Source organism: Aulonocara stuartgranti (genome assembly GCF_965226115.1).
Source record: "Aulonocara stuartgranti genome assembly, chromosome: 12".
In the NCBI taxonomy this organism is placed as follows: Eukaryota; Metazoa; Chordata; class Actinopteri; order Cichliformes; family Cichlidae; genus Aulonocara; species Aulonocara stuartgranti.
In genome coordinates this window covers 25,431,851-25,455,477 of record NC_138948.1, presented here as the reverse complement: position 1 = coordinate 25,455,477, position 23,627 = coordinate 25,431,851, and the positions used below count along the sequence as shown (strand labels likewise).

General features: G+C 44.0%; 1 protein-coding gene across 6 annotated transcripts in view; it reads left to right on the top strand.

The window, feature by feature from the left end:
• Nucleotides 1–23,011, top strand: part of LOC309718523 (tetratricopeptide repeat protein 28-like) — a 190,854-nt gene extending 167,843 nt beyond the window's left edge. For 5 of the 6 annotated variants that reach the window (XM_082553855.1, XM_082553856.1, XM_082553858.1 and 2 more), the window contains 16 exons: nucleotides 2,568–2,677; nucleotides 5,766–5,895; nucleotides 6,028–6,246; nucleotides 7,883–8,042; nucleotides 11,211–11,351; nucleotides 14,647–14,791; nucleotides 14,947–15,126; nucleotides 15,247–15,791; nucleotides 16,057–16,304; nucleotides 16,415–16,539; nucleotides 16,628–16,859; nucleotides 18,642–18,718; nucleotides 19,431–19,454; nucleotides 20,132–20,261; nucleotides 20,358–20,465; nucleotides 20,646–23,011. In XM_082553855.1, coding sequence (XP_082409981.1) covers nucleotides 2,568–2,677; nucleotides 5,766–5,895; nucleotides 6,028–6,246; nucleotides 7,883–8,042; nucleotides 11,211–11,351; nucleotides 14,647–14,791; nucleotides 14,947–15,126; nucleotides 15,247–15,791; nucleotides 16,057–16,304; nucleotides 16,415–16,539; nucleotides 16,628–16,859; nucleotides 18,642–18,718; nucleotides 19,431–19,454; nucleotides 20,132–20,261; nucleotides 20,358–20,465; nucleotides 20,646–22,258 — 4,187 coding nt within the window. In that variant the 3' untranslated portion in view covers nucleotides 22,259–23,011. The remainder of the gene's footprint in view (nucleotides 1–2,567; nucleotides 2,678–5,765; nucleotides 5,896–6,027; nucleotides 6,247–7,882; nucleotides 8,043–11,210; nucleotides 11,352–14,646; nucleotides 14,792–14,946; nucleotides 15,127–15,246; nucleotides 15,792–16,056; nucleotides 16,305–16,414; nucleotides 16,540–16,627; nucleotides 16,860–18,641; nucleotides 18,719–19,430; nucleotides 19,455–20,131; nucleotides 20,262–20,357; nucleotides 20,466–20,645) is intronic. The other variant, XM_082553857.1, reaches the window with a different exon arrangement.
• The last annotated feature ends 616 nt before the right edge of the window (nucleotides 23,012–23,627 follow it).

Here is a 23,627-nt window from a genome sequence, read left to right as displayed (position 1 = left end):
ACACCCCATAAGAGCTGCAGTTTTGGAGATGTTGTGATCCTTACTTAATTCTTACTTGCTTCCTTAAATATCCCACCCACTAACAGGCGATGATCGCTGCATGTGGGATGATGTTGGTGCAACATTTCACTCAGATTGGCCCACCCCTTAATGAGGAGATATGGTGCAAACAGACATATATAGCAATAGTCTGATTAATTATTTATTTCTACGGAATACATACAGAGTATATGTGCTGTCAGTATTGTAACTATTGTCTTTCTTCTCCCCAAAATGTGCTTGTGTGATTTATGCCCCGTCCTAGCAGCATATCGGTGCGTTGGATATAACTTCAGCGATCCCTCCCTGCTAATCTTTGCAGCATCTCTTTGGCGATTTCTGTTCCTGATATTCACAAATAACTCCATGGCACTGGCCAGCTGCGCTGAGATGAGAGAGAAGTGAGGCTCTGGACCCTCTCTTTCTACTTCTCCTTTTTCATCCAGTACTAAACTACTCTTTGCAGTTTTTATTTGTACAATATAGTGCAACACTATCAGAGCAGTGTCCCTGGGGGAGATTGCCTGAAAAAGTGTGCTTAATCTCAAATTTTTTAATAATATCAAACATACTGTCCACCGTTCCACATGCGGCCATGATCAAAGGGCCTTTTTTTGTGTGTGTGTGTCACATGCATGCGTGTCGGGATGTTTATTTGCAGCACAGTGCACTTGCGGCTATGCAGTGCGTGAGATGTGAATGTGGAGTCTGCATGTAAAGCTTGTTTGAAGGCAGAGGTGCGTGGGCCTCAGGGGCTGCAGAGGATCTCTCACCCAGCTGTCAAGCAGCCTTTAAAGTGTTCTCTAGTTGCTCTTCAGGGTGCAGCCAGCCACGGCCACATCCTCATGTCAGCCGCTGCTACGTGCCTGTGCCTTCGGGGTGCACCAAAGGCACGCACGGTGACAGTGACAGACACTGAATGATACAGAGCGGGAGAACAGAGGGAATGAGAGAGTTAGGGAGGGAAGGAGGAGCAGAGAGGAAGAAAGAGGATGGCAGCGGAGTGGAGGGAAAAGACAGAGATCGGCATGAGTCATAATTCACATGTATTATTTCACTGTCAGCTAGAGAATAAAGAAAACATAGGTTGGTTGACATTCAGGTTTGATCATAAAAAAAAACTATCACAGAGCAGCTCAGAGAAAGAAAGGTATGTGTGTGCGTGCACATTTGTGCGTGTTTGAGTGGGGGGGACATGAAAGACTCAGAGCTGGAGTTGAGATGAGTGAGGGGTGAGGCTGTCAGAGAATGAAAAGGATAATTTAGATCTGTTTCCTCTCTCTTACTTCAGCGCCTAATGAGCCCTAAGCAGTGCAGAGTCCCTGCAAGCACTGCCACCACAGTGAAGATGAAACAGGTAGAGAGTTTGGAGGGGGGGCGCTCCGAGACAGAGGCACAGAGATGAGAAAATGAATAGGAGGTAGAGGGAGAGAGTAGCACAGCAGATGCATTGGGGGGAGAGGGCAGGCAGTCAGACAGAGGGAGGGTGTGTAGAAAGATAAGGATACAGAGAGAGAGGGGAGACTGTTGCAGGCTTCAAAGGCTGCCGGCTAGCGTGGCCATGGAGGAGCCATGAAGTCTATGGTTCTGTGGTGTGCTGGTCTTGCGGAATAGGCTGGCTTTTTCAGGTCACGCTCTCTGTTCTTGGCTTATCTGGTTCAGCCACAGACCGTTTTCCAGGAATGAAGAAAAAAAGCAGACAAGGGTGGCTTGGCCCATTTTCTCCTCCCCCCTGACCAAAAGCACGTCTAGACCCCTGTATCACACGAGCGGGGTGGAGAGAGTAGACTTGCAAATACGGAGCTCGTGTAAAGTGAGACTGTGCATGTGCGGTGGCCTGTTGCAAACAGCAGAATGCTTGCTGTGTATTTTGTACCTTGTGGATGATGTGTGACCCAGCGACTGTGTGTGTGTTTTTTTTTTCATTATTGTCCTCTGAGGAGTGGCATTTTCATCTCAGTAATTGGGCTGAACCAAGTGCTCGGCAGGCAGGCTGAGGACACATGCTAAGATGTGACGAGTGCCTGAGAAATTGGAAGTGAAAAACAAACCAGATGATCTGACACGGGCACATTTAGCGAACGAGCACACGTGCACATTCATACCTCTGCTGGCTCCCGAACAACTCTGAAGGTCTCTCAAACAAATATCACAAAGTAAACTCTGTGTGTTTGCACGTTGTCTGTTATTAGCTCATCAGTGTGTTTGCAAATATTTGGAGATGTCCAAGTGATGCGGCGTGTTTGTGTTTGCTCAGCCAGTCAATCCTGAGCATTGATTACTATGCAGACCCATTAGTGCTCTAAGAATCTCCCGCTATGGCCAAAACATGTGTGTGTGTTTTAGCCCCAGTGCAAGCAGCATCTTACAACTGAGGCCAAATATCCAAACCTGTTCGCTGTCAGAACATCAGTACCACGCTATGCTTACATCTGTTCCTTTGAAAGATACCTAAGAGTCTGTCTGCTCTGAATAATTTTTACCCTCCTCTCCCTCTCATCTGCTCCCTTCTCCTTGCCTTCTGACAGGCCTGCGGCTTGCGGAGCAGCTTGCTCGACGTGAGGACGAGGCGAAGATCCGCCATCGTCTTGGGCTTTCTCTGTGGGCCAGTGGGAATCTGGAGGAGGCCCAACATCAGGTAAAGCATCTCCTGCTCGCTCCTCTTCTGGTTATGGATCACCTTGACTCAGACCTCTCATTTCCTTCTCTCCTCACCTCACCTCCTCTCTCCTCTCCCTTCCATCTGGGCTCCTTCGACCTCTGGTAGTTAAGGCTGACCGCCAGTAAGCCCACATCTGTCGGCTTTGAGGTTGGCAAGGATTAGAAATGAGAGGTGGAAGTACTTGTCTTAAACACATGGGGAAATATACGTTTTCAGCAATGCCTTCGAGGTAAAAAAAAAAAAAAAAAGAGCCATGAGGAGAGAGAGAACAACAGGAGGAAAGAAAAGAAGGCGAGGTGGCTGTAGAGTTAGAGCATTGGTGCTGGCAGTATGCTATGGAGTCTGTTGAGCTGGTAAATGCTGTCATCTCAGCAGACAGGCGACAGATGAGTGAATATTTTTTTGTATCTGCGTGCATGGTCTCAGGATCCCCCAAGCCTCTGCATCACACACACATTCACTCCTCTTCAGCCCACTGCCCACCTAGCAAGCATGGAATATCCCCTTAACATCTCTCTTTGCAGTCTGTCCACACACCACAGCTCACTAGTTGATATATACATATATAAAAAAGTATATATATACATATATATATACTTTTCTTCCCCCTTTCTTTGGCTTGTGTATCCACATGCAAGTTTGTGAACAGTCAGTCAGCAGCGGTGGCTGTCACGTGCGTCTGTGGGGATGTTTTTTAGCTGCTTTCATTTTTAAAATCTAGTCCAAGACTCTTTTTTTTTCTTTCCCTTTTTTTTTTTTTGTTATGACACACGCGCACAACTTGCATTTATTCGACCCAGATAGCTTTTGTTTTTCCGTCGGCCCTGCATCATACTTTTTCAAAAAAGTATTTTTGTCTGTTTGCAATTATCTGTAACAAGAGCTGAGAATGAAAGACTGAACCAAGGTGATGGCTAGAGCAGGGGCTGAGTGCTTGTGACTCATATTGAGGAATTTGTGTTCAATTAAAGCAAAATATTATTCTAACAAGCCAATGCAACATATTTTCCACTGCATGTTTGCTTTCCAGCTTAATGCTTCACCTTCAAGACCCTAATAGTCCATGCTAACATTGTGTTGTCCTTGTTGCAATTAACTGCAATCCAGTCGTTTGCATACATACAGTACACCACAGCTATGTTGAATGTTTTTCTGCCTGTCAGCTTGTAGCTCCTGCAGTGACTTGGTGGTTGGAAAGGACGCTGTTGTCCTCAGAGTATAGATGAAATGATTATTCATGAGCTGGCCTGTCGCTACAGCTGACCTTGGTAAACACTCTGACCCACTTTATACTGCTATTTTAAAGGCTTGTATTTAAATTTATAAAGCGTTCATAGGTGTAGATTAAGAGTACTTGACCTCATGTTCCTCATTTCTCTCTATCTGCGCACCGAATTGTATTTTAGCACCCTAGCTGTGATCCCGGTGCTCGTACTGGCACACAGATTGACGTGTCCTGATTCTAATCAGGTATTTGAACAGTGCTTGCTCTCGCTAAGAAGCATTCATATCTCGGCAAACGTGAATCGATACATTTGTGCCTGCTTAAAAAAAATAATAAAAAAATCAGCGGTCTACAGTCGATTAAGCCTTTACCTCTGATATCATCTTCCGCAGGGGGATGAGAGCTCCCCGGGGATTTTATTTTAGAAAAATCATTCGAGGTATGTGTGCATTCAAGTCTGCTCACGTTTACTGATACAGTGTGACACTGACATTCACTTAACATGTCAGATAAAAGCCATGTTAGTGTGTCAGTAAAACAAGTGAGCGCTATCTGAATAGGTAGCGGCCTGAGAATGCCGCAGATTTTACTGCACCTGTGTCGCGGCAAAAAAGACACTATAGATGCAGTGCCCCCCCCCCCCTTCATCTGTGCCAGTAGGGGTGAAGACAGAGGAAAGGCGCTGTGAGAAATTAGTTACACTCTTAAAGGGATATCTGCAGGCCTAACAGATGAAACTAGCACTGCAGCAATCAGCCCACAGCCCTATCAGCAAAATCAGCCTGAGACTAGCAGCTCCTTCTACTAGGACTAATGCAGCAGAACTCACAGATTCTCTACTCTCCCCCCTACACTCCCTCTGACACACTTTCCTCTTTGACCTTGGGATATGCCTGACGAGCTAGATTCTATGCCTATGTACTCACCAGGAATCCACACACACTTTCTCCCTTTCCTTCCTCTTGTCAAAGCCACAGGGTTGATAAAATCCATTTAATCCATACCAACAACCCTTTTTCCACTGCAGAGCTCTTTGTCTTGCGTGTACTATGGTCGAGCAGCAAGAGTGTTTTACCCTCTCTGCTGGCCTCAGACTCCTGGAGAGTCACTCTATAGCAGTCCCAGTTATTCTACAGGGCTGCTATATAGGTGCAGAAATAGGAAATCAATAAAAGGCTCCCATGAATCAGCACTCTTGGCCGGTTCTGCTTGGCCAGTGTGCAACAGTCCTTGCCGCCCCACCTTTTCATTGTCTCGCCTTCTTCTTTCAATCCGGTGTCTGGCCCTGAATTGAAAGATCCAACAACACAGACGGGCCTATTGAATTCACAAAGCATTTATTTTCCTGAACCGTGTTTGTCTAAGATGCTCAGGGTAATGGTTTAGCTGCTCGCAGCCCTTTCTGGGCTGAGGAGAGGTTTACCTGTGTTTAATGGTTATTCATCAAGCTACATTACAGTACTTTATTCTGCTGTGAGAGAGAAAAGAAGAAAGGAGGCTGATCAGTGATAACCTGTGAGGTGGAATGCTACCATCTAGTGGCCATGTTCATTTTCTATCCTCTAAGGCCTAATCATGCCCAATTTAGTAAGATGCAGACATATTTAACCAACTTGTCTTTCTCATAGAATCCCAACTGCCTTCCTTTTTTTTAAACACAGTTTATTCATTTTAACTTATTTTCCAGAAAAGGTATTTTGATGCAACGCCTTGCTGTTTCGGGGTCATCGTTGACGGTGCCGATGACTATTTCTTGTTATGTTTTTGTACACTATTCTTGTCTGGTAAATGAGCAATCCAGGAATGTCTGAACGCATTGCTGCCGTTATTTATCCTTAGCTTTACCGAGCATCAGCGCTGTTTGAGACCATCCGCCACGAAGCCCAACACAGCACAGATTACAAGCTTTCTCTGTTTGACCTGCAAACCTCCTGCTACCAGGCTCTCCAAAGGGTCCTTGTCAGCCTCGGTACGTCAACACACTTTACTCACACTCTCAGTACTGCACGCTGTTATGACTTGTTTTTGCTTTTGCCTCTGTGTGCACCTGAATGATTTTAGACTTCATCCGCTAATCAAAGCTGACCTCTGAACTCCGCAGGCCACCACGATGAGGCCCTGGCAGTGGCAGAGAGGGGTCGTACAAGAGCCTTTGCTGATCTCTTGGTGGAGAGGCAGACGGGCCAGCAGGAGTCGGATCCATACACGCCGGTAACAGTGGAGCACATCTTGGATACCGTGAACAGCCAGAGGGCTTTGGTGCTTTATTTTTCTATGGCTGCTGGTTACCTGTACAGCTGGCTGCTGGCTCCAGGAGCAGGTAGGTTTGGACTCTAGCTGAAAACTTTTTAATGAGTTGCTGAAATCCCATCATGTCTGTCTGACTACTGCTCTCCTGAATCTCTTTGTTTTACTTTGTTCTTTTATTCAAAACATTTAAGTGTGTGTACTTCCAATGCAACATTTTGTTTTTTTTTTTACTTTAATAACCTGAAATGTGGCAAAAGCACAGAAAATGACTATTAAAAAATGGCTTAGAAATGTTGAAGTGGCACGATTTGTGCAAAGGCGATCAATAATATGAAATTATTCTGTCTGTACAGAAGCTACTTGGTTTAAAGCAAAAGCAGCCCCATGCTCACGCTTGCTTGTTCAAATTAAAGCACATAAAAGGCCCAGAGGCTAGAGGCTTGTTTTGCACTGCAGGGGTAGGAAGGCCAGCTTTAACACTGAGCGACAGTGCCACCTGCCACTCCACTGCTAGGATTTGCCCCCCTGCCTCGCTTTTCACCCCCAGAAGGCATCTGCCTGTGAACTATGCTAATTGATTGTGTCACCGATAACGACACAGCCAAAACACCAGTGGCGTCATCTTCACACGTGTCAACAGCAAAAGTCTTCCCTGCTTTTATGTTTCATGTTTGCTTTTGTTTTCATCCGTTTTCTTGATATTGCTTTGTCCTGGCACTTCTTTATACACTCCTAAATCTTTCTCTCTTTTGTTTACACTCTGAGTAGCGCTGATGCTAGCGCAGCCCCTTTTGTTTGCCTTGTAAAATTCCAGTTGTACAAAGAATAAGCTACGGTGCATGTCGCCCGACTGCTGTGGCTGCCCTACTGCTGGCTTTGCTTTGACTCTCGTGTGAAGAAAGGAAATGAGAGCCGTGACCCATGTTCCAAGGCACAAGAGCCTGAACATTTGATCAAATCCAGCTCCCAGGCAACCAGATGAACTTGACCTCCAAGCACTAGTCATAAGGAGGGGAGGAACACTACAGGGACCGGAGTACATCTTCAAAGCATCGAATATTGCCCCAGGCTAAGAGGGAGCCACTTGCTCACTAATCGCCTGTCTGTCACTTCCTGGCATTCCCTGGCATCCAGCTGGTACACAAACATGTCCAGCTCTAAAGAGTCTGCAGTCAATGAATGGGGCTCCTAATGTCATGCTGTAATTACTCCACTAGTGTACATTCTGGCCTGAATTAGCATGCACGTGCATATTCACCGGAATCACTTTACCCGTCTATTTAAACACATTTAATACGAAATGGTGAAACACACTGACACACCCACAAACCAGACACACACAAACAGCCGTATTCGCCCGATGTGCTCTTCCCCACCTGCTTGAAACTTAGCCGAGCTCTCGCGGCAGGCACCAGATGGCACGGGCAGCCTACTCTTATCTTTTATTGAACAATATTTGTTTTATTCATTTTGCTCCGCAGATGCACTGCTGCACGTGCCCTCACCCACAGCTCTCAGTTGAAATAATCCAATATTGCCACCGTCGAGAGCGAGTAATAGGAACATATTAAAAAAAAAAAAAAAAGGAAAGAGAGAGGGTGGAAAATAGCCACTTTCATTTGTTTTGTCATTACACTTCATAACCACCTGAAAGCAGCCAGTCATATTTACACTCCCCTCCTTTCTCTCTCTCACTCTCTCCACAGGCATCCTGAAGTTTCATGAGGTGTACCTGGGCGAGGGCGTAGCCGAAGGGGGGTCGGAATTCCAAGAGGGAGGTGTCGGCGGAGTGGTCAGTGGCTCCTCGTTGGAGCAGCACATCGCCAGTGCCCGTGAGGCTCTGGGGGTAGAGTCTTATTATAGCAGGTGAGGTGTAACAATGAAATGAAAACTCTATTTAGTTAGCTCATAATCTGTGTCACTTCCTTTTCCCTCTTTAATAACTCACTTTGTTGATTATGGCTTAGCGTACACTCGTCGCACATGTATTTGTTTTAGTTTCCCTTAAACAGAGCCACATTTTAGGTAGATCAAGTAAATGAATTGCACAAAGCTGATTTACCAAGTCGACATACTGCAAATTGTGCAAATTGTGTTGCATGTCATGCTGGAAAAAAAAGCATGTCTTATTTTGCACCCGATGTTGTTGAGATAGTTGCCGCTAGCAGTCTTCATTTATTTGTAATGAGAGGGGGAGAAGTTATCAGAACAAGTGCATAATTGGCACGGGTGGATGGCTCAAAGCTGTGAGTCCAGTGCCAAAACTTTGGCTCTGTCCCGTAGCTCTACATTCAGTCCTCGTCCTGCATGTTGTCCTCAATAATACTGGTATTAAACTAAACTGAGCTTAATGTAGAGTGTTAGATGGAGAAGGAGAATTCAGGTACTAGATTCATGCAAGGGTGTGTCTTCTTTTATGAACAGCCACGGTAATTTCTGCACTGAGCTGATGGGGTTTGCAGTGTTTCAGGCTTTTAATCGCTGTGTGCTTTCACAGCTTTTACATGCCTTATTGAAATGTCTGTGAAAACAAAGCTATTTACGGAACTGTGTTGACATATTAGATTAATGTATGAATGTTACTATATCTAATAATGACTTTATTAAATACCTAAAGCCTGACAGCCTGCAGAAAAAAAGTCAAGAGCAATGTGTGCATTTACGCACACGGCGCAGTATTATTAACGTTATTAACACACAGACGGCTCGGGAACTGGTGCTAAATAATTTCTTCTGCTCTTTTACGCGTGGGACAGGTGAGTTGTTAAACACATATTTCAGATTTATACGGTGGATGAGTTTGTAATAAATCCTCCACTTCAGTCCTCAGGACCACACGCAGCCGCCAGCAATGTCTGTCACAAGAGTTCAGCCTTATATCAAAACATTTTCATTCTTCTTCCGCCTCTCAGTTATCTGAATTGCCACGCTGTTTTCAGAGAGAAACACGCATAAAACCTGCTTTTTATGTTATTATTGTTAGTTTTTGTTAGTACGTTACTTGCGTCTTCACCCACCCTCAGCTGGTGTGTTCGTTTTTTTAAGCTTGGTCGTTACTGAAATGAACTGGTGCGATCTTTGTTTTTAAATCAGCACACTGTTAGAAGATCACCTGCAAATCTCTCTCCGCAGCTCTTGTGAGGCCTGTTCAACACCATCAATTCATCCTGTGCATTTCTGGCTACTTTTAGTTTTTTAATCTATCAGTAACAGAGTACCAGTCATCACCTCAGTTATAAGGAATAATACTCACAGGCTCAATATAAGCATTCTCAAATGTCAGCAAATTCCTAGAGGGACGTGACGGGAATGTGCAAAGAAGCTTCCCTCTAGTTTTCCATCAAGTCAGTTATGATAGTTTCAGCAAACTCCCTCCAGGAATTTGCTGACATTTGTGACTCCTTATATTGATGCTATTAATATAATTTTCTACACTAAAGCGATAAAGTAAGATTGCTGAAACGATTGTAATTGATCTCAGGGAATGTTCCAAAAAGTGGTAAAACTACAGGGACAAACATCTTTGCACCCAAAAAATACTCTCCACAACAAAGTGCAGGGATACACAAGGTAAAAAAAAAAAAAATCCCAGCATTTTACCACATATAAAACACTGGGTCATGACCACATGGCAATTAACATGTAATGCACCAGAACAAGCATAAGTAGGTTATAAAGATTCCCCTCAGCAGTCTAAATCAGGCCTTAGCAGAAGAAGGGTTGTTTTATTGTGAGTGTGTGTGTAAAAGAGTGTGATGCTTCCTGTGATGACAGACATCCACTACCTCCTTAAAGGGCTTTGCTCTCCCCCCCAGTGGGAATAAATGAGATGGAATAATGGCTCTTGATATAGCTCGAGGTGTTGAATCCACCTAACACACAGCCAGTCTGACAACCCAAGGAAAAGAGAAGGCGGTTACTGTAACCTTAAGGAAGAATGGGGAGGAAGGTTCAGAGGAGACGCTAAAATCAGTGAGCCAAAAGTCAAAGAAGAGGCTGGTAGTGAATAGAGATCTAACACACAACAGGGGATGTAGTCATATGTGTAGGGCATGTAAAGTGTTCTGAGATGTATCAAAAGTTCAAATCACCCATTGACATCCTTGGAGCTACACTGCACTTGACGTGTGCCATGTTTCTCTAGTTGGAGTTTGATCCATAGTGACCAGCTGCTCCACCCAGTGCCAGTCTCTTCCACCCCTAGCAGTCTGGCCCTCCTGCCCCATTACCAGCTCATTTACTTCTCCAATGGGAAGTTGCATACACACCACTGCGCCTGGATGGGCACCATATGGCCCCACTTACCAGCCCATTCAGTCTCCAGAGTGCAGAGAAAGGGAGGCAGCACTCTGAAATGAGTGTCTACAGAATGAATGGGATGGAGAAAAATGGAGAGGAGCATATGTGTGTGAAAGACAGGATAATAAAGAGAGCGGAAGACACGGCTTTTGTGATAGTCGAAATCTGCGTATTAACATGTGGAATCTCTCCATCTTTTTGAAAATCCAGTCTGAATAGGTCTGTTACCATGTACATTCCCGGAGAGCGAATCTCAGTGTGAGCCACGTACTGTGGCTTTAAGAATTGCAGTGGTAGGTGCGCAAGGCAATCAGAGATCCCATGGTGGTTCCAAGAAGTTCATACAGCTGCTGTGAGATACTCTAAGAGTTGCATGATATCAAAGGAGAGGTTCACGCATGAAGGGCGAGATGAGAGAGTGGTTGCGAGCTAGTGATTGGGGGGGGATGACACCCCCGCGACTGGATCAGCATTACTGGCATTATATTGAAAGGATTACAATCAGGCTGTTGGATCCAGGCTGAAAAAAAGAGGCCAAGTGTGTGAGGGTTGAACGGTGTGTGTTTTTTGGCAGGTCAGAAGTGTCTGTGTGTGTGTGTTTCTGTGAGTACTTGATTTATCCGCAGCGAAACAATATAAGAGTGTATTGTCTGCTGTGCTCACATGCTTTTTTTTCTCTTGGCAACATTTCTGTGGCCTTGGATGCCTCTCACTCCATCTCTTTCTCTCTTTCAGAGGGTGCTCGAGCAGTGAGACTGAGAGTGAGGCGGGAGATTTGTTGGATCAACAATTTGAGGAGCTCAACAACAAGCTTAACTCCGTCACTGATCCAACGGGCTTCCTGCGCATGGTGTCCAGAAACAACCTGTTCAACAGGTAGAGGGGTTTTGATGCACATCACCTCAGTGTTCCTTGGCTGTTAATGAGTGGCAGTGTTAATCACCAAATGCTACTTAGACCCACTTTTGCACAAAGAAGACGATTAAAAGTCTCTGCTCGAGTAAGGAGATTCGTGGGTATTGTGGCTCATCTGTGAAAGGACTCTTTTCTCCATTGTTTAGCCAGCGCAGAGGCAGCATGTGAATCCTCCTTATTAAATAGACTGAGTAAAGCCAAAGCTGCTAAAGCCCTTATCAACTGTCTACTCTGATGGAAGCCCTGTGTGTGCGTGAATGTGGTCACATGTGCGTGTGACTGTTTGCCAGGCGCAGACATGGAGATGAATGTGGTTTTAAAATGTTTGCCATGTCTGTGTTTGTTATGCAGATTTATGAGATTTTAGTGAGAGCGCCACTGGCTTGTTCACAGCGTTATTTATTGACACTATGCAGAGTATTAATTTACATTGGGCTGATTGGTAAGGTATACCGACAATGTGCGTGCATGTGTGTGCATACTTGTGTGTCTGGGTCATATTTCCCTGTCCTCGTCCACAGTTGAGCTGTTCTTTGATGAGAGGGTAATTCCAGCTTTAATTGAGTCTTGGTGCTCATTAAGCCCCTTTAATGGGCTGCCGGTAATAATCCCCTCATTCTTTTGGGCCTTTAAAAAAAAAATCTGAATTATAAAGCTCATCATGCTTAGGAGCCTGTCGTCTGTCACAATACCAAAAGCAAGAGAAAATTGAGAAAACCTCTTTGTCCTCCATACATCTTGAGGTTTGGTGTCAGATAATCTGTGTGTTATTCAAGAGCTCTTTTTGAATTCACTTTCTCCTGCTATTTTTCCTTACATGTTTAGGCTATTACCATTTAATGGAATGAATTTATATGAATACTTCAGGATTTTGATATTTATGTATTACAAAGAGAAAGGATACGTTTATTTCAAAAAGAAACCTTGAATAACATTTAAATTCAAATAGGTACAGGGCACTGAGATCTCGTCTTCAGTACGGAGCTTGGAAGGATTACTGTGGGAAAGTGATAATGAAAGTCTCTTTGTGTCTTCGTTGTGTAACTTGATGAGATTGTTTAATGATCTTGCAGTTCTCTGTAAAATTCTGCCAAAAGGATGATGCAAGGTTTATTTTATCAGCAGTACAAAGACAGCCAATATAATAAGCTTAGAGGTACAGTAGTTATTTTTTAGGTTATTAAATAGAAAAAAAGAATATTGTATTCATAGTTATACATGAATTCGTGTGTAATTACATGCTCTAACAAAATCATGCGTTCTCGTAAACTTCGAATTAATTGTTACAGATACACAAACTGGAGCGAGTGCCAGTTTGTTGAAGCCGCCGTGTTGCCCTGTCACGTTGTCATGCCATGGCCATTTCACCAGCCTCATACGCAGCACACCTTATACGTAACTTTGAATTTAAAGATCACCAATAGCTCTTTCCAACTATATTCGACCATTTAACATTTGTACATGTATATTTTCATCATCTCTTTCTCATAGTGTCTTTCTCCTCCTCCTTTTCATCTCATCCTCTTCCTCCTTATCTCAAGCTTCATCTCCTGAACAGCAGCTAGGGCTGTAACACACAAAAATTTGAATAAACGTGTGTATTTATTCATGCAGTTAAACATTGTCACCGGGTAATTAGATGCCAATGTTAGGCTTGAATGTCCTAAAAATAAACCTTTAAAAATATCGTCTCACACATTTCCTGAGTTCATTTGCAAGGCGTCCGAGCCCAGCAGTGTTGGATCCGCTTCAAATGAAGTTCCCCTAACGCTGGCTAGCAGCAGCTAACTGTGGCAAAAGATCAGCTCTTAAGTTCAGGATATCATCAACAATTCGTCTCAGTATCACTGACATGAGACAGGAGTGAGACCCAGCCTTCATTCACAAAGTCTGACAGCCTCTTCCAGAATACATAGACATGCATATTGATAGCTGAGGTAAACAGCAGATTGACAGCCTACACTCACAGATGAACGACATCCAGAGTTCTTTATCCTACATTAGCCACCGTAGCCAGGGTTACACACCTGAATTTGGATGGATAACAAAACAGAGCAAGCTGCAATCCACTGACATCTAGTGGTAAGATTTCACACACTGCACCTTTAAATGTATACTAGAGGATGATTTATTTATCTCTGATTACCACGCAGATGACACTTAAAGACCCGTTTTTCACTTACAACCACTGAATGCAATCTTCACGTTCAGCCTCTCTACAGCTCCCAGTCTTTTCTTTTCATTGTCTCCCTTTACACTTGACACTCACCTTCTTTTGGCTTATCCCTTGTCTCCTCATTCATTCTTCTTGTCAGGCTAACAAATGATTGTTTTGCTTTCCCATGGAGCCTTATGCCAAGGCCTGGGAGAGAGACAGAGAGTCGGGAGGCTGGAGGAAAGCCAGTGGCCTGGGGCTACCAGAAGGGCAGGATAGATGTCTGTTGGCTGGGTCCGGAAGAAATTCTGGCTGGTGGAACAGATGGAGGAGTAGTGACAAGTGTGACTATAAAGCTTGGCCCTGCTAGGAAAAAGGAAAAGGCTTCTAGCCCCTCAGCCACCATTAGCACAGTTCTCAGTATGCTGACTTTCTCTATGTGAGCTGAGGGCTGTCATTCCCTTCACACAGCAGACAGGCATCCAAAACGCATTGTGCTGTTATCTTGAGTTGGTTTGTTGATAAAGATTGAAGACAACAAAACTAACAGATGATGGGATGTTCTGAATTTAAAATGTTGAAGAAAATGCATGAATGGTGCTCTCCTTCTGTGGTGATTCTGCCAGTCTGGCCCCTATTTAGGCCAATAAGTGCTAGATAAGCAGTGCAATACTGCCATCTAGTGAAGGTGTACATATTGACATGGTAAACTGAGTGAATTGAAACAGCCTTTGTATTATACTTGCCTTCCCAAGGGGTAACAACAAATTAATATATCCTACCCTCATCTACCTCCTCTTGGATTAAATTTGTTCTACGTTTGAGCAGATATATGAATGTGATGATCCTCTGCGACACATTATCTATTAAATTAAAAATGGACTTTGTCATCCACTTTCTCAACACACATTCAAAACTACGTTTTGGAATTAACAAGAAGGCCAGAAAGGCCCAAAGAAATATTTGAACAGTTTAAAGTTGGTTTAGTCTCAGCAAAGACTCCTAACTCAAAAATCATGAAGAATCTTAAGTGTCTGAAACTTTCTTGAGGTTTTCAGGATTAAAATGAAAACTACAGTACTTTGTTTTGTGTCTCTGCAGGAGTTGCCAGAGTATGACAAGCCTGTTCAGCAACACAATGTCTCCTGCCAAAGATGGCAACTCTTCCCTGCCCCGTCGCTCCAGCAACCTTGGAAAACCTCCACTGCGGGCACTTTATGATTTGCTCATCGCACCTATGGAGGGGGTAAGTACTACTTCGGCGGGGTATTGCCTGTCTGTTGAGGCAGTTGTGTGACAGAGAGAAGAAAACACAATAGGGTGCTTTCGAGAGGAACAGAAAAGCAGAAAAAAATGAATTTCCTTTATATGATTAAGTGTTTTCATATCCTTGCCTCACAGGGCTTGATGCACTCCAGTGGGCCTGTTGGCAGACACAGGCAACTAGTGATGGTGCTTGAGGGAGAACTGTACCTCATCCCGTTTGCTCTGCTAAAAGGAAGCTCTTCTAATGAATACTTATATGAGCGTTTCAGCCTCATTGCTGTGCCCTCCATTCATGGCCTTGGAACCAGTGCAAAGGTACAGCTTCTTATTTAAACTTTGTCACGTTTTTACAATCTGTAATGCTATAACAAACTATTCACCATCCGTCCTAAGCTTTGCTGTGCTACAAGGTAAAATTTGTTGGTGTCCTCTAAGGCTCATTCTCGGCGTCCTGGACCAGCCCCATGCGGCGGCGTCTCAATGGCAGCAGTGGTGGGTAACCCGAGACTTCCCTCACCTGTGATGGATCGCTGGCTGTGGGGACCTATGCCGTCTGCAGAGGAGGAAGCACTAATGGTGGCTGAGCTGCTGGGATGCCAACCCCTTGCTGGCTCTTCTGCCACAAAGGAGAGGGTCATGAGTGCTCTAACACAGGCTGAATGCGCCCACTTCGCCACCCACATTTCTTGGAAATTAGCTGCTCTGGTGCTCACCCCAAACCCTGAGGCTGTGCCTGGGGGAGCAAGCGCCAATGTGGGAGTGGGAACAGTGGGAAGAGGTGCAGGGGGGAGAGCAGGCAGCAGTGGCCGAGGCAGAAAGGGCTCCACTGGAAGTGGCTACACCATCCCAGAGTCTCTCCACATGCAGGATGACAGCAGTGATGTGGAGAGCATCTGTGACAGCCCGCCCCTTCAGGAGTTCCTGCTTACAGCTGCAGATATTTTGGATCTGAGGTTGCCCGTCAAGCTGGTTGTGCTGGGGTAGGTAGACTGGCAAAGCGATACAACTAAATAGTGATTTTTTTTAAATGTAGATTTAAAGTCATTAAAAAAACCATGAGATTAACCATATTGAAGATCTGAAGTCAAAATTGATTGACTGACATGAAATTCATTAAACACACAAATGTACTTAAAATGTACATCATGATTTATTTGATAAGCACAGGGTAGAATACCAAATTTCAAGCTTGACATTTTAGTTTTACAGTTTTCACATTTGAGCCTTGTCTTTTCGTGGCTGCAGGTCATACCAAGAGTCCAGCAGCAAGGTCACAGCAGATGGTGTTGTGGGACTGACTAGAGCTTTCCTGGCTGCTGGGGCTCAGTGTGTACTTGTGTCCTTGTGGCCTGTCCCAGTTGCTGCCTCCAAGGTTTTTGTCCATGCCTTCTATTCCGCCCTTCTCAACGGGACCAAAGCTAGTGCGGCACTGGCAGATGCCATGAAGACTGTCCAGAGCAGCAAGCAGTACTCACACCCTTCCAACTGGGCAGGTCAGGGATGAAATTCCTTTATGCATTATTTCAACATTAGTAATAAACAAAGTAGTTAAAAGAAGATCGCTGTGAAACTGAGCTCTTCTTACTTTATTTCTTTTTTTCAGGATACATGCTGATTGGCAATGATGTGAAGCTTAACAGCCCATCTTCCCTAATTGGCCAAGCTTTAGCTGAGATTCTACAGTATCCAGATCGGGCTCGCGATGCTCTGAGGGTTTTACTTCACTTGGTGAGACACACACCGTTACTTATTTTACAAGATGTCACAGTCAGCACTGCTCAAAAACACTGATGGTGCATTGCTGTGCTCACTGCAGGTGGAAAAGTCTCTTCAGAGGATACAGAATGGCCAGCGTAATTCCATGTATACATCCCAGCAGAGTGTGGAGAACAAAGTAGGGGGTGTCCCTGGTTGGCAGGCTCTGCTGACAGCTGTGGGCTTCCGTCTTGACTCTGCAGGCACCGGTATCCCCGCTGCTGTCTTCTTTCCCACTGCTGACCCAGGAGACAGGCTTCAGCAGTGCAGCACCACCTTACAGTCACTGCTGGGTATGTAGACAATGTAGCTATTTAAAACAAACCAAGTTGTTTACAATGTGCCCAAGGTTATGGATTTATAAATACTAGCAAATCCCTGTGCTACGACAACTTATCTGGCTTATAATGTTGGGAAATTGAACATTTCTCATTGAATAAAGTTAAAGGTTTAAATACTGTTTGTATTTGATATTGTTTGTCTTTGCTATAATGCTGCCATCATTATGATGCTAAGCTTCTGTTACACAGCAGCACTGATTCCTACCTGATTCAACATTTTGTTTTTTAAATGACAACAACAACCAAAACATTGCCATAACATTTTGATGTCAAATAATCCAATTAAATGAGAAAACACAATTTATTTACTAAAAAATGCACATGAAGATTACTCTAAATCCTGGGAGCATTTAGTGTTATGCTTGTCACTAAACATAGCTTATTATAGCCCCAACAGGAGTTGCAAGGTCGTTGTCGTGCTGCAGGATGAGTTTGAGACCAGGGCCCGTATCCCTAAAGATTCTGAGAATCCTCTCAGAGAGCTCCTAACTTAACCTAAAAATTCCTTGCCAGGAGTTTTAGCTTAGAAGTGATTCCAGAACATTTTCAGTGAACTCTGAGCAAGGAATGGATGGAAAATCCTATCTTAGTGAGGAGGTGTGGTTGACCCCGTTGCTAGGTATGAGTCATCATTTCAAAAGCCGTGATTGGTTGATCCTACAAGTTTGATGGAAATGAGCTTTTGGTGATAATGAGCAAAGGATGTACCCTCAAATCAATAAACATATTATACACTCTAATCTTATGCTGACTGTAATTGTAAATAATATTTCACATTCAAGAAAATATCTGGAAAATGAATAGTAAGCTGTAGGGGTTATAGCCATTAGAATCTAAAATATGTGAAAACTTAAACTCATTACACCCTGTTCAAATAATGATTCGTGTCTTATTTGCTCATATTAATATCCTAGCTGGCATATTTTGTACTTTCACTCCCATATGGACCCCGTTGAAAACAAGATGGCCTATCTCAAGAGGCTGTCCTTAATGAAGTAGAAATCACAACGTTACAAGTCCAGTGTGGTCTTAACGAGGGTAACACGGCTCAGCTTTTAGCAATGTCTGTGATTGAAGACCCAAGTCATCACTGCTGCATTGTTGCATTTTCCCGGTTGCCAAATACCTCGGGGTTGTGATTACTTTCGTCTCCGGTGTAATAGCGTTGTGGCGTCGAGTTGGTGAAGTAATTGCATCTCTAAGGAGATCCACCACAAACATGATTCCTGCACGATCCAATCTGTAGCATCTCAATAATTCCCTGTCATCCAGTGTTTGCAGGACATCTCTCCTGCCTCTTCTGTTGGCCATTATGTGCAGCTGCTTAGGGGAACTCCTAAGCCACTAAAAGTCCTCTTCCCTGCTCTTAGCAGATCTCGCCTTAGGAGCCCTTTTAAGCGCTAGGAATCTTGAGGAATAGCTTTTATATTAACTGGGATTGTCGTGTCACTTTTAGGGGAAATTCTAAGAAAACGTCATGACTCTGAGAATTTTCTTAGAATTTGGCCGCTAGGAGCCACTTTTTGCACAAAGATTCTTTAGGGATACGGGCCCAGGACACCTTCCTGGCATCACTCTGATAGAATCTCAGAACATTTTAACACAATTTATGTTTGCGCCATTTCATTGATCTATGTATTGCCCCATGTTTAGCACTTTTTTTTACCACTACCATTTAAACCAGTGTGCCTTGTTAATGAATGATGAAGAACTTCCTTTGATCCAATCCCTTAGGTCTGCCACCGCCAGCTCTGCAAGCTTTGTGCAAACTCATTACAGCTTCAGAGGCAGGAGAGCAGCTCATCAACCGGGTAGGTCCCTGCAGCTCTGAACAAATGCTGTTGAGTTTTGCACCCAGTACCCACTGGTCTTTGGTTCAAATGACAAATACCATTCCTGTTACTTAGAGTTAAAAAGCATTGTAGCAGTCCCCTTTCACTTTCTTTGAAACTTTGCCACACCTTTGTATTATAAGTGCGTTGCTAGAAGAAGCATATCAGTGATTTTATCACTGTGTAATTTGGTAATGTCAGGACTGGATACGCTCTAATGAACTGGCAACTCAAGCTGGAGCTTAATCTGCATTGAAATGCAGCACTGAATTCTAACTAGTTGCCCAAAGTCTTAACTACAGTCTGAGTTCTGTTCTCTTCCTCCCCAAGCTTATGACACCTGAGAATTAATCTGGGACTGACGTAGTTTATCCCTGTTTACGTGTAACATGTGGCTGTCACATGCTTAAAGTCATCAAGTTAGTTTGTGATTGGCAATTTTCATAGCCTCAAAATGTAAGTGTGTGTGTGTCAGTGGAAACACTTGATCTAATCTATATATGCTGCAAGCAATAAACTTTAATCTGTTAAACCACTAATGTTACTTGTTGCTGTACCCTCTTGTTGCCATAAATCCTTGTACTTTACTCTTTTTCTTTTTCTTCCTTTTCTTTTTTTTTTTGCGAATGGCCTGTGTGCATGCCATTAAACACCTGTTTTCTCTCCCCTGCTCCTAACGTGTGGTCTGAAGGCTGTTAAAAATATGGTGGCGATGGTAAGTGTGCATTCACTACCAGCACTCCATCCCATAGCTATCTTGTTAAATCACTCTTTACTGTCTGTTCTGCTAAACTCTCTTTGTATTGGCGAAAATGCATGTTGTTTTTCCTCTCCACATGCAAAGTTTACTGTCTTGTGTTGTTCATAGTTTTTCCTTTGCTAGTTTTCAGTCAAATCTAAGGGATTTGGGGGTATTTAAGATTTAGAACTTGGGTTTGGTTCAGGTCAAAGGAATGTTTCAGAGTGGAAGCAGGGGTAAATCTGTGATGTAAAAAACCCTTTCTCAATCGTGTCGGGTGAAACGAGAAGAAGGGGTTTCTGCACAGTTGCGTCAAGTTGACAAAGATGTCTCTGTTCAAAGCAAAGTAATCCCCAAACAAAACACGTAAGTGTGCTCTCGGGCCGCGTGTTAAACCCTACAAAGCCCAAACCCTTCCAGCTCAGCTTACCTACAGTTATTTTATTGCCAAGATTGCTCGTGCACTGAATATGTTTTAATTGGACGACTTAAAGAGAAGAAAATGAAATCATTATTAAAAGGAAGAAGCTGTATAATTTTTTCACTTGGGTTATTTAAGTTACTGATGCAACGCTTTGATCACCCAGTTCACTTTTAAGCCGTTAATTACATCTCCACTACTTTATTGTAATGTTGTCCCCTGTCTCTTTCAGCTCCACCAGGTGCTAGTCCAACTACAGACAGGAGAGAAAGAACAGGATTTCTCCCTGCTGCCCATTCAGGTGTCCATTAGTGTGCAGCTATGGAGACTCCCAGGATGCCATGAATTTCTGGCTGCTCTTGGTTAGTCATCTATTATGTAAAAAAAAAAAGTCCCTATCCTATTGTCTACCATATGTCTATTTAAGTTACAGCTGTTGTCCTGTTTTGCATGTGCAGGGTTTGACTTATGTGAGGTAGGCCAAGAAGAAGTAGTACTGAAGACAGGCAAGCTAGCCAACCGCCGCACCTTGCACTTTGCTCTCCAGTCTCTGCTGGCACTCTTTGGTAAGTAAATGTATTTTTTTGCTTATGCGCTTTCATTCTTTGCTGATTGTTGTTGAGCTCCTAACTTGATTCCCTGTACACTGGAATCTGAACTGTGCATTGGCACTTTTTAACAGCCCGTTTTTATCCTGTGTTTATCTCATGTCACATTTTTCATCATCTCTTTTCTTTTATGTTCAGACTCCACAGAACTGCCCAAACGCTTGAGCCTGGACAGCTCATCCTCCCTTGAGTCCCTAGCTTCAGCCCAGTCTGTGTCAAACCCCCTGCCCATGGGATACTCAAGCCTTCCCTTCTCTCCTCCTTGCCTGGACAATCAAGTATCTGATGCCATTTCTGTTTATAGCCTTAGCTCTGTAGCCTCCTCTATGAGCTTTGCTTCCAAGTCAGACTGTGATTTCCTTGCTCATCGGCAGCGCGGTGGGGTCACAGCACACTACTCGGTCCACAAACACCCTCATGTTCCTCGCAGCCGCTCGTCTCCCCATGGAGCAGCTGCTGCAGTGGCGGGAGCCCGCGGAGATGAGGAGGAATATGAGGGCTTTTCCATTATCAGCAGTGAGCCCCTGGGAAGTCATTGTGACTCTCTGCCTTTGCCACCAGGCCACAGCCAGCGCCACCACCGGGGAGGCAGGGGTGTCGTCGGTGGCTCCAGCACAGGAACGGGGAGAGGGTACACTGTTTCTGTATCATCGAGGGGCAGTGTCAGCACCCCAACATCTCCCGTCAAAACAAACCTGGTGCCCAGCCCAAACTCACCGTTTCAGAAAGTCGGTAAGGTGAGCAGCTCAGATACAGGAGAATCTGACCAGTCCAGTACTGAGACGGACAGCACTGTCAAGTCTCAGGAAGAAAAAACTGTCCCTCTAGATCCTCAGGAACTGGCCCAGAAGATTCTGGAAGAGACTCACAGCCATTTGCGTGCTGTGGGTAGTCTTCAGAGGGCTGGTGCAGAGGCCGGGACAGCTGGAGGAACCTCAGCACGGAGTAGCGCATTCCGCTCTTCTGAAACTAGTGCGTTCAGCCGTCCTAACAGCGGCGCTAGTGGTCGAGCTCAGTCTTCCCCAAGACCCAAACCTCCCTCCCGATCTTCTTCACTGCAGAAGATAAGCTCTGGCTACAATAGCCCTGCGGTCTCTGAGTCTTCCCAAAAGGAGGGCAGCCATCCTTCACCCACTTCAGACACTCACGCACAGTTCAAATTAAAGTACCCGAGCTCCCCGTACAGTGGCCACATCTCTCGTTCCCCGAGCAACGTGTCTCCCAGTTCTGGTCACCAGTCCCCTGCTGGTAGTGCTCCATCTCCTGCTCTTTCCTACTCCTCTACAGGCTCTGCCTGCTCTACATCAGCTGACACGGCGGATTTGGATCGACTAAGAAGAGGGGTCATTGATGAAAAAGTACAAGCTATCCACAATCTGAAGACCTTTTGGGCTAATGCTGCGGCCCAACAACAGCAACATCTAGGTCCTGTCAAAGCTGTCCACAGCACACCCGGTCCTCTCGCCTCTGCCAGCAGAGATGTACTAAGTCTTCTGAACCTCTCCCCGCGCCACTGCTCCCCTAACGACACCCAAGACAGCCTGGAGCTGCGGGAGCTGGGGCTGCAGTCACTGGATAGGGGTAGCAAGAACTCTTCCAATGGACATCACTGTTCCAACCCCAGAAAAGTGGCCCCATCACCTACTATTTCCACTAGCAGTAGCCCTGGTGCTCGTTCTATCCGACTACCTGCTGGCAATGGATACAAGTTCCTGTCACCTGGAAGATTTTTCCCTTCCTCTAAATGCTGAGACATTTAAAACGGTCCAATACTTTTATCTATCATTTACTATCCTGGGTGCTGGAGGGGTAGGGCACTTTTTGGGGACCGCCATTGGTCCATCAAGGTTGACTGACAGCGAGAAGGATTTCTTTGGTTGTGAGTTTGATTCTGCAGAGGCACATGAGTGCTTTAGAGAGCGTCTAGTCTTTGTGCCCATAACACTGTAAATGGCAATGAAAAAAACTCAACGACCTGATACTGTGTTTGTGTGTAACTGTGTGTCAGGTAGATGTAAATGCCATTTGGTATTTTTTCCCCCAAAAAACGTTGCTGTTCGTGTGGGCCAAGATGCAGCAGCTATGACTGATTTCTTCCTTTTTTTTTTTTTTTGTTTTTAAATTTAATGGTTATTGTTATTGTTTGTTATTGTTATTAATATAATAATTATTATTATGTTTTGTAAATTAATTCCAGTGTTTCACAATCAGTATTAAGCGTTTTTATATGATTAAAAAGTGAACAAACCTGTACCATGTAAAGATGGATAGAGTGGAGAAAAAGATTTAATATTTTTTATTGAAATCAAAAGGGCATTTTGCCTGATTTCTTTGTGAATTGAGTGTCTGCTCTGAAGCATGGATTCTCTTGCTATTCAGTGTTAAGTACCATGTATGACTTTTTAGCCCATGATTTTTTTAGATTAAACATGAAAGTTTCATGACAACCATCTGTCATTTATCAGTAAACTGTTTCAATAAAGCATCATGTTTGCTTTCTTGTATTCTTGACATTATTCTTTTGTGTGGCTTCATACATCTATAGAGACCTTATTCCAGTTCAAGTTGGGACGGCTGTCGCAAAAAGAGAAATGATTAGCATATCATTTAAATCTTATATTTACTTGAATATAGTACAAATATAACATGGCTAAAGCTGAAAGTAATATGAACAATATAATGAGAAAAATATTTGCCCTCTTTTTGTCACGTCAGATCCTCTGGAGTAGAGAGAGCAGACGCAAATACAGACTAAGGAGACGGAACTGGACTTAACGAAAAGCAAACAGTTTATTTTTGGCTGTACAAAAAAATTAAAAAGAAAGATGGACGGGGACTAAGCTTAAACTAACAATGCTAAACTGGAGGAAGGTATATACTAAACACTAGATACCTGGAATGTGAAAACCTGAAACATGGAAACCGAGATCAGAAACATGAGCTTAGATGAACAGATGATATAACGAGGGACAAAAGGAAACTCACACAATAAATACACAAAAGGATGATCAGGGAAGTAGAGGCAGCTGGACAACACAGGAGGAACAAATCAGATTGAACAAAGTGAACACATTGGATACAGGACAGGAGACTATCAAAATAGGACAGGAAACAACAGAC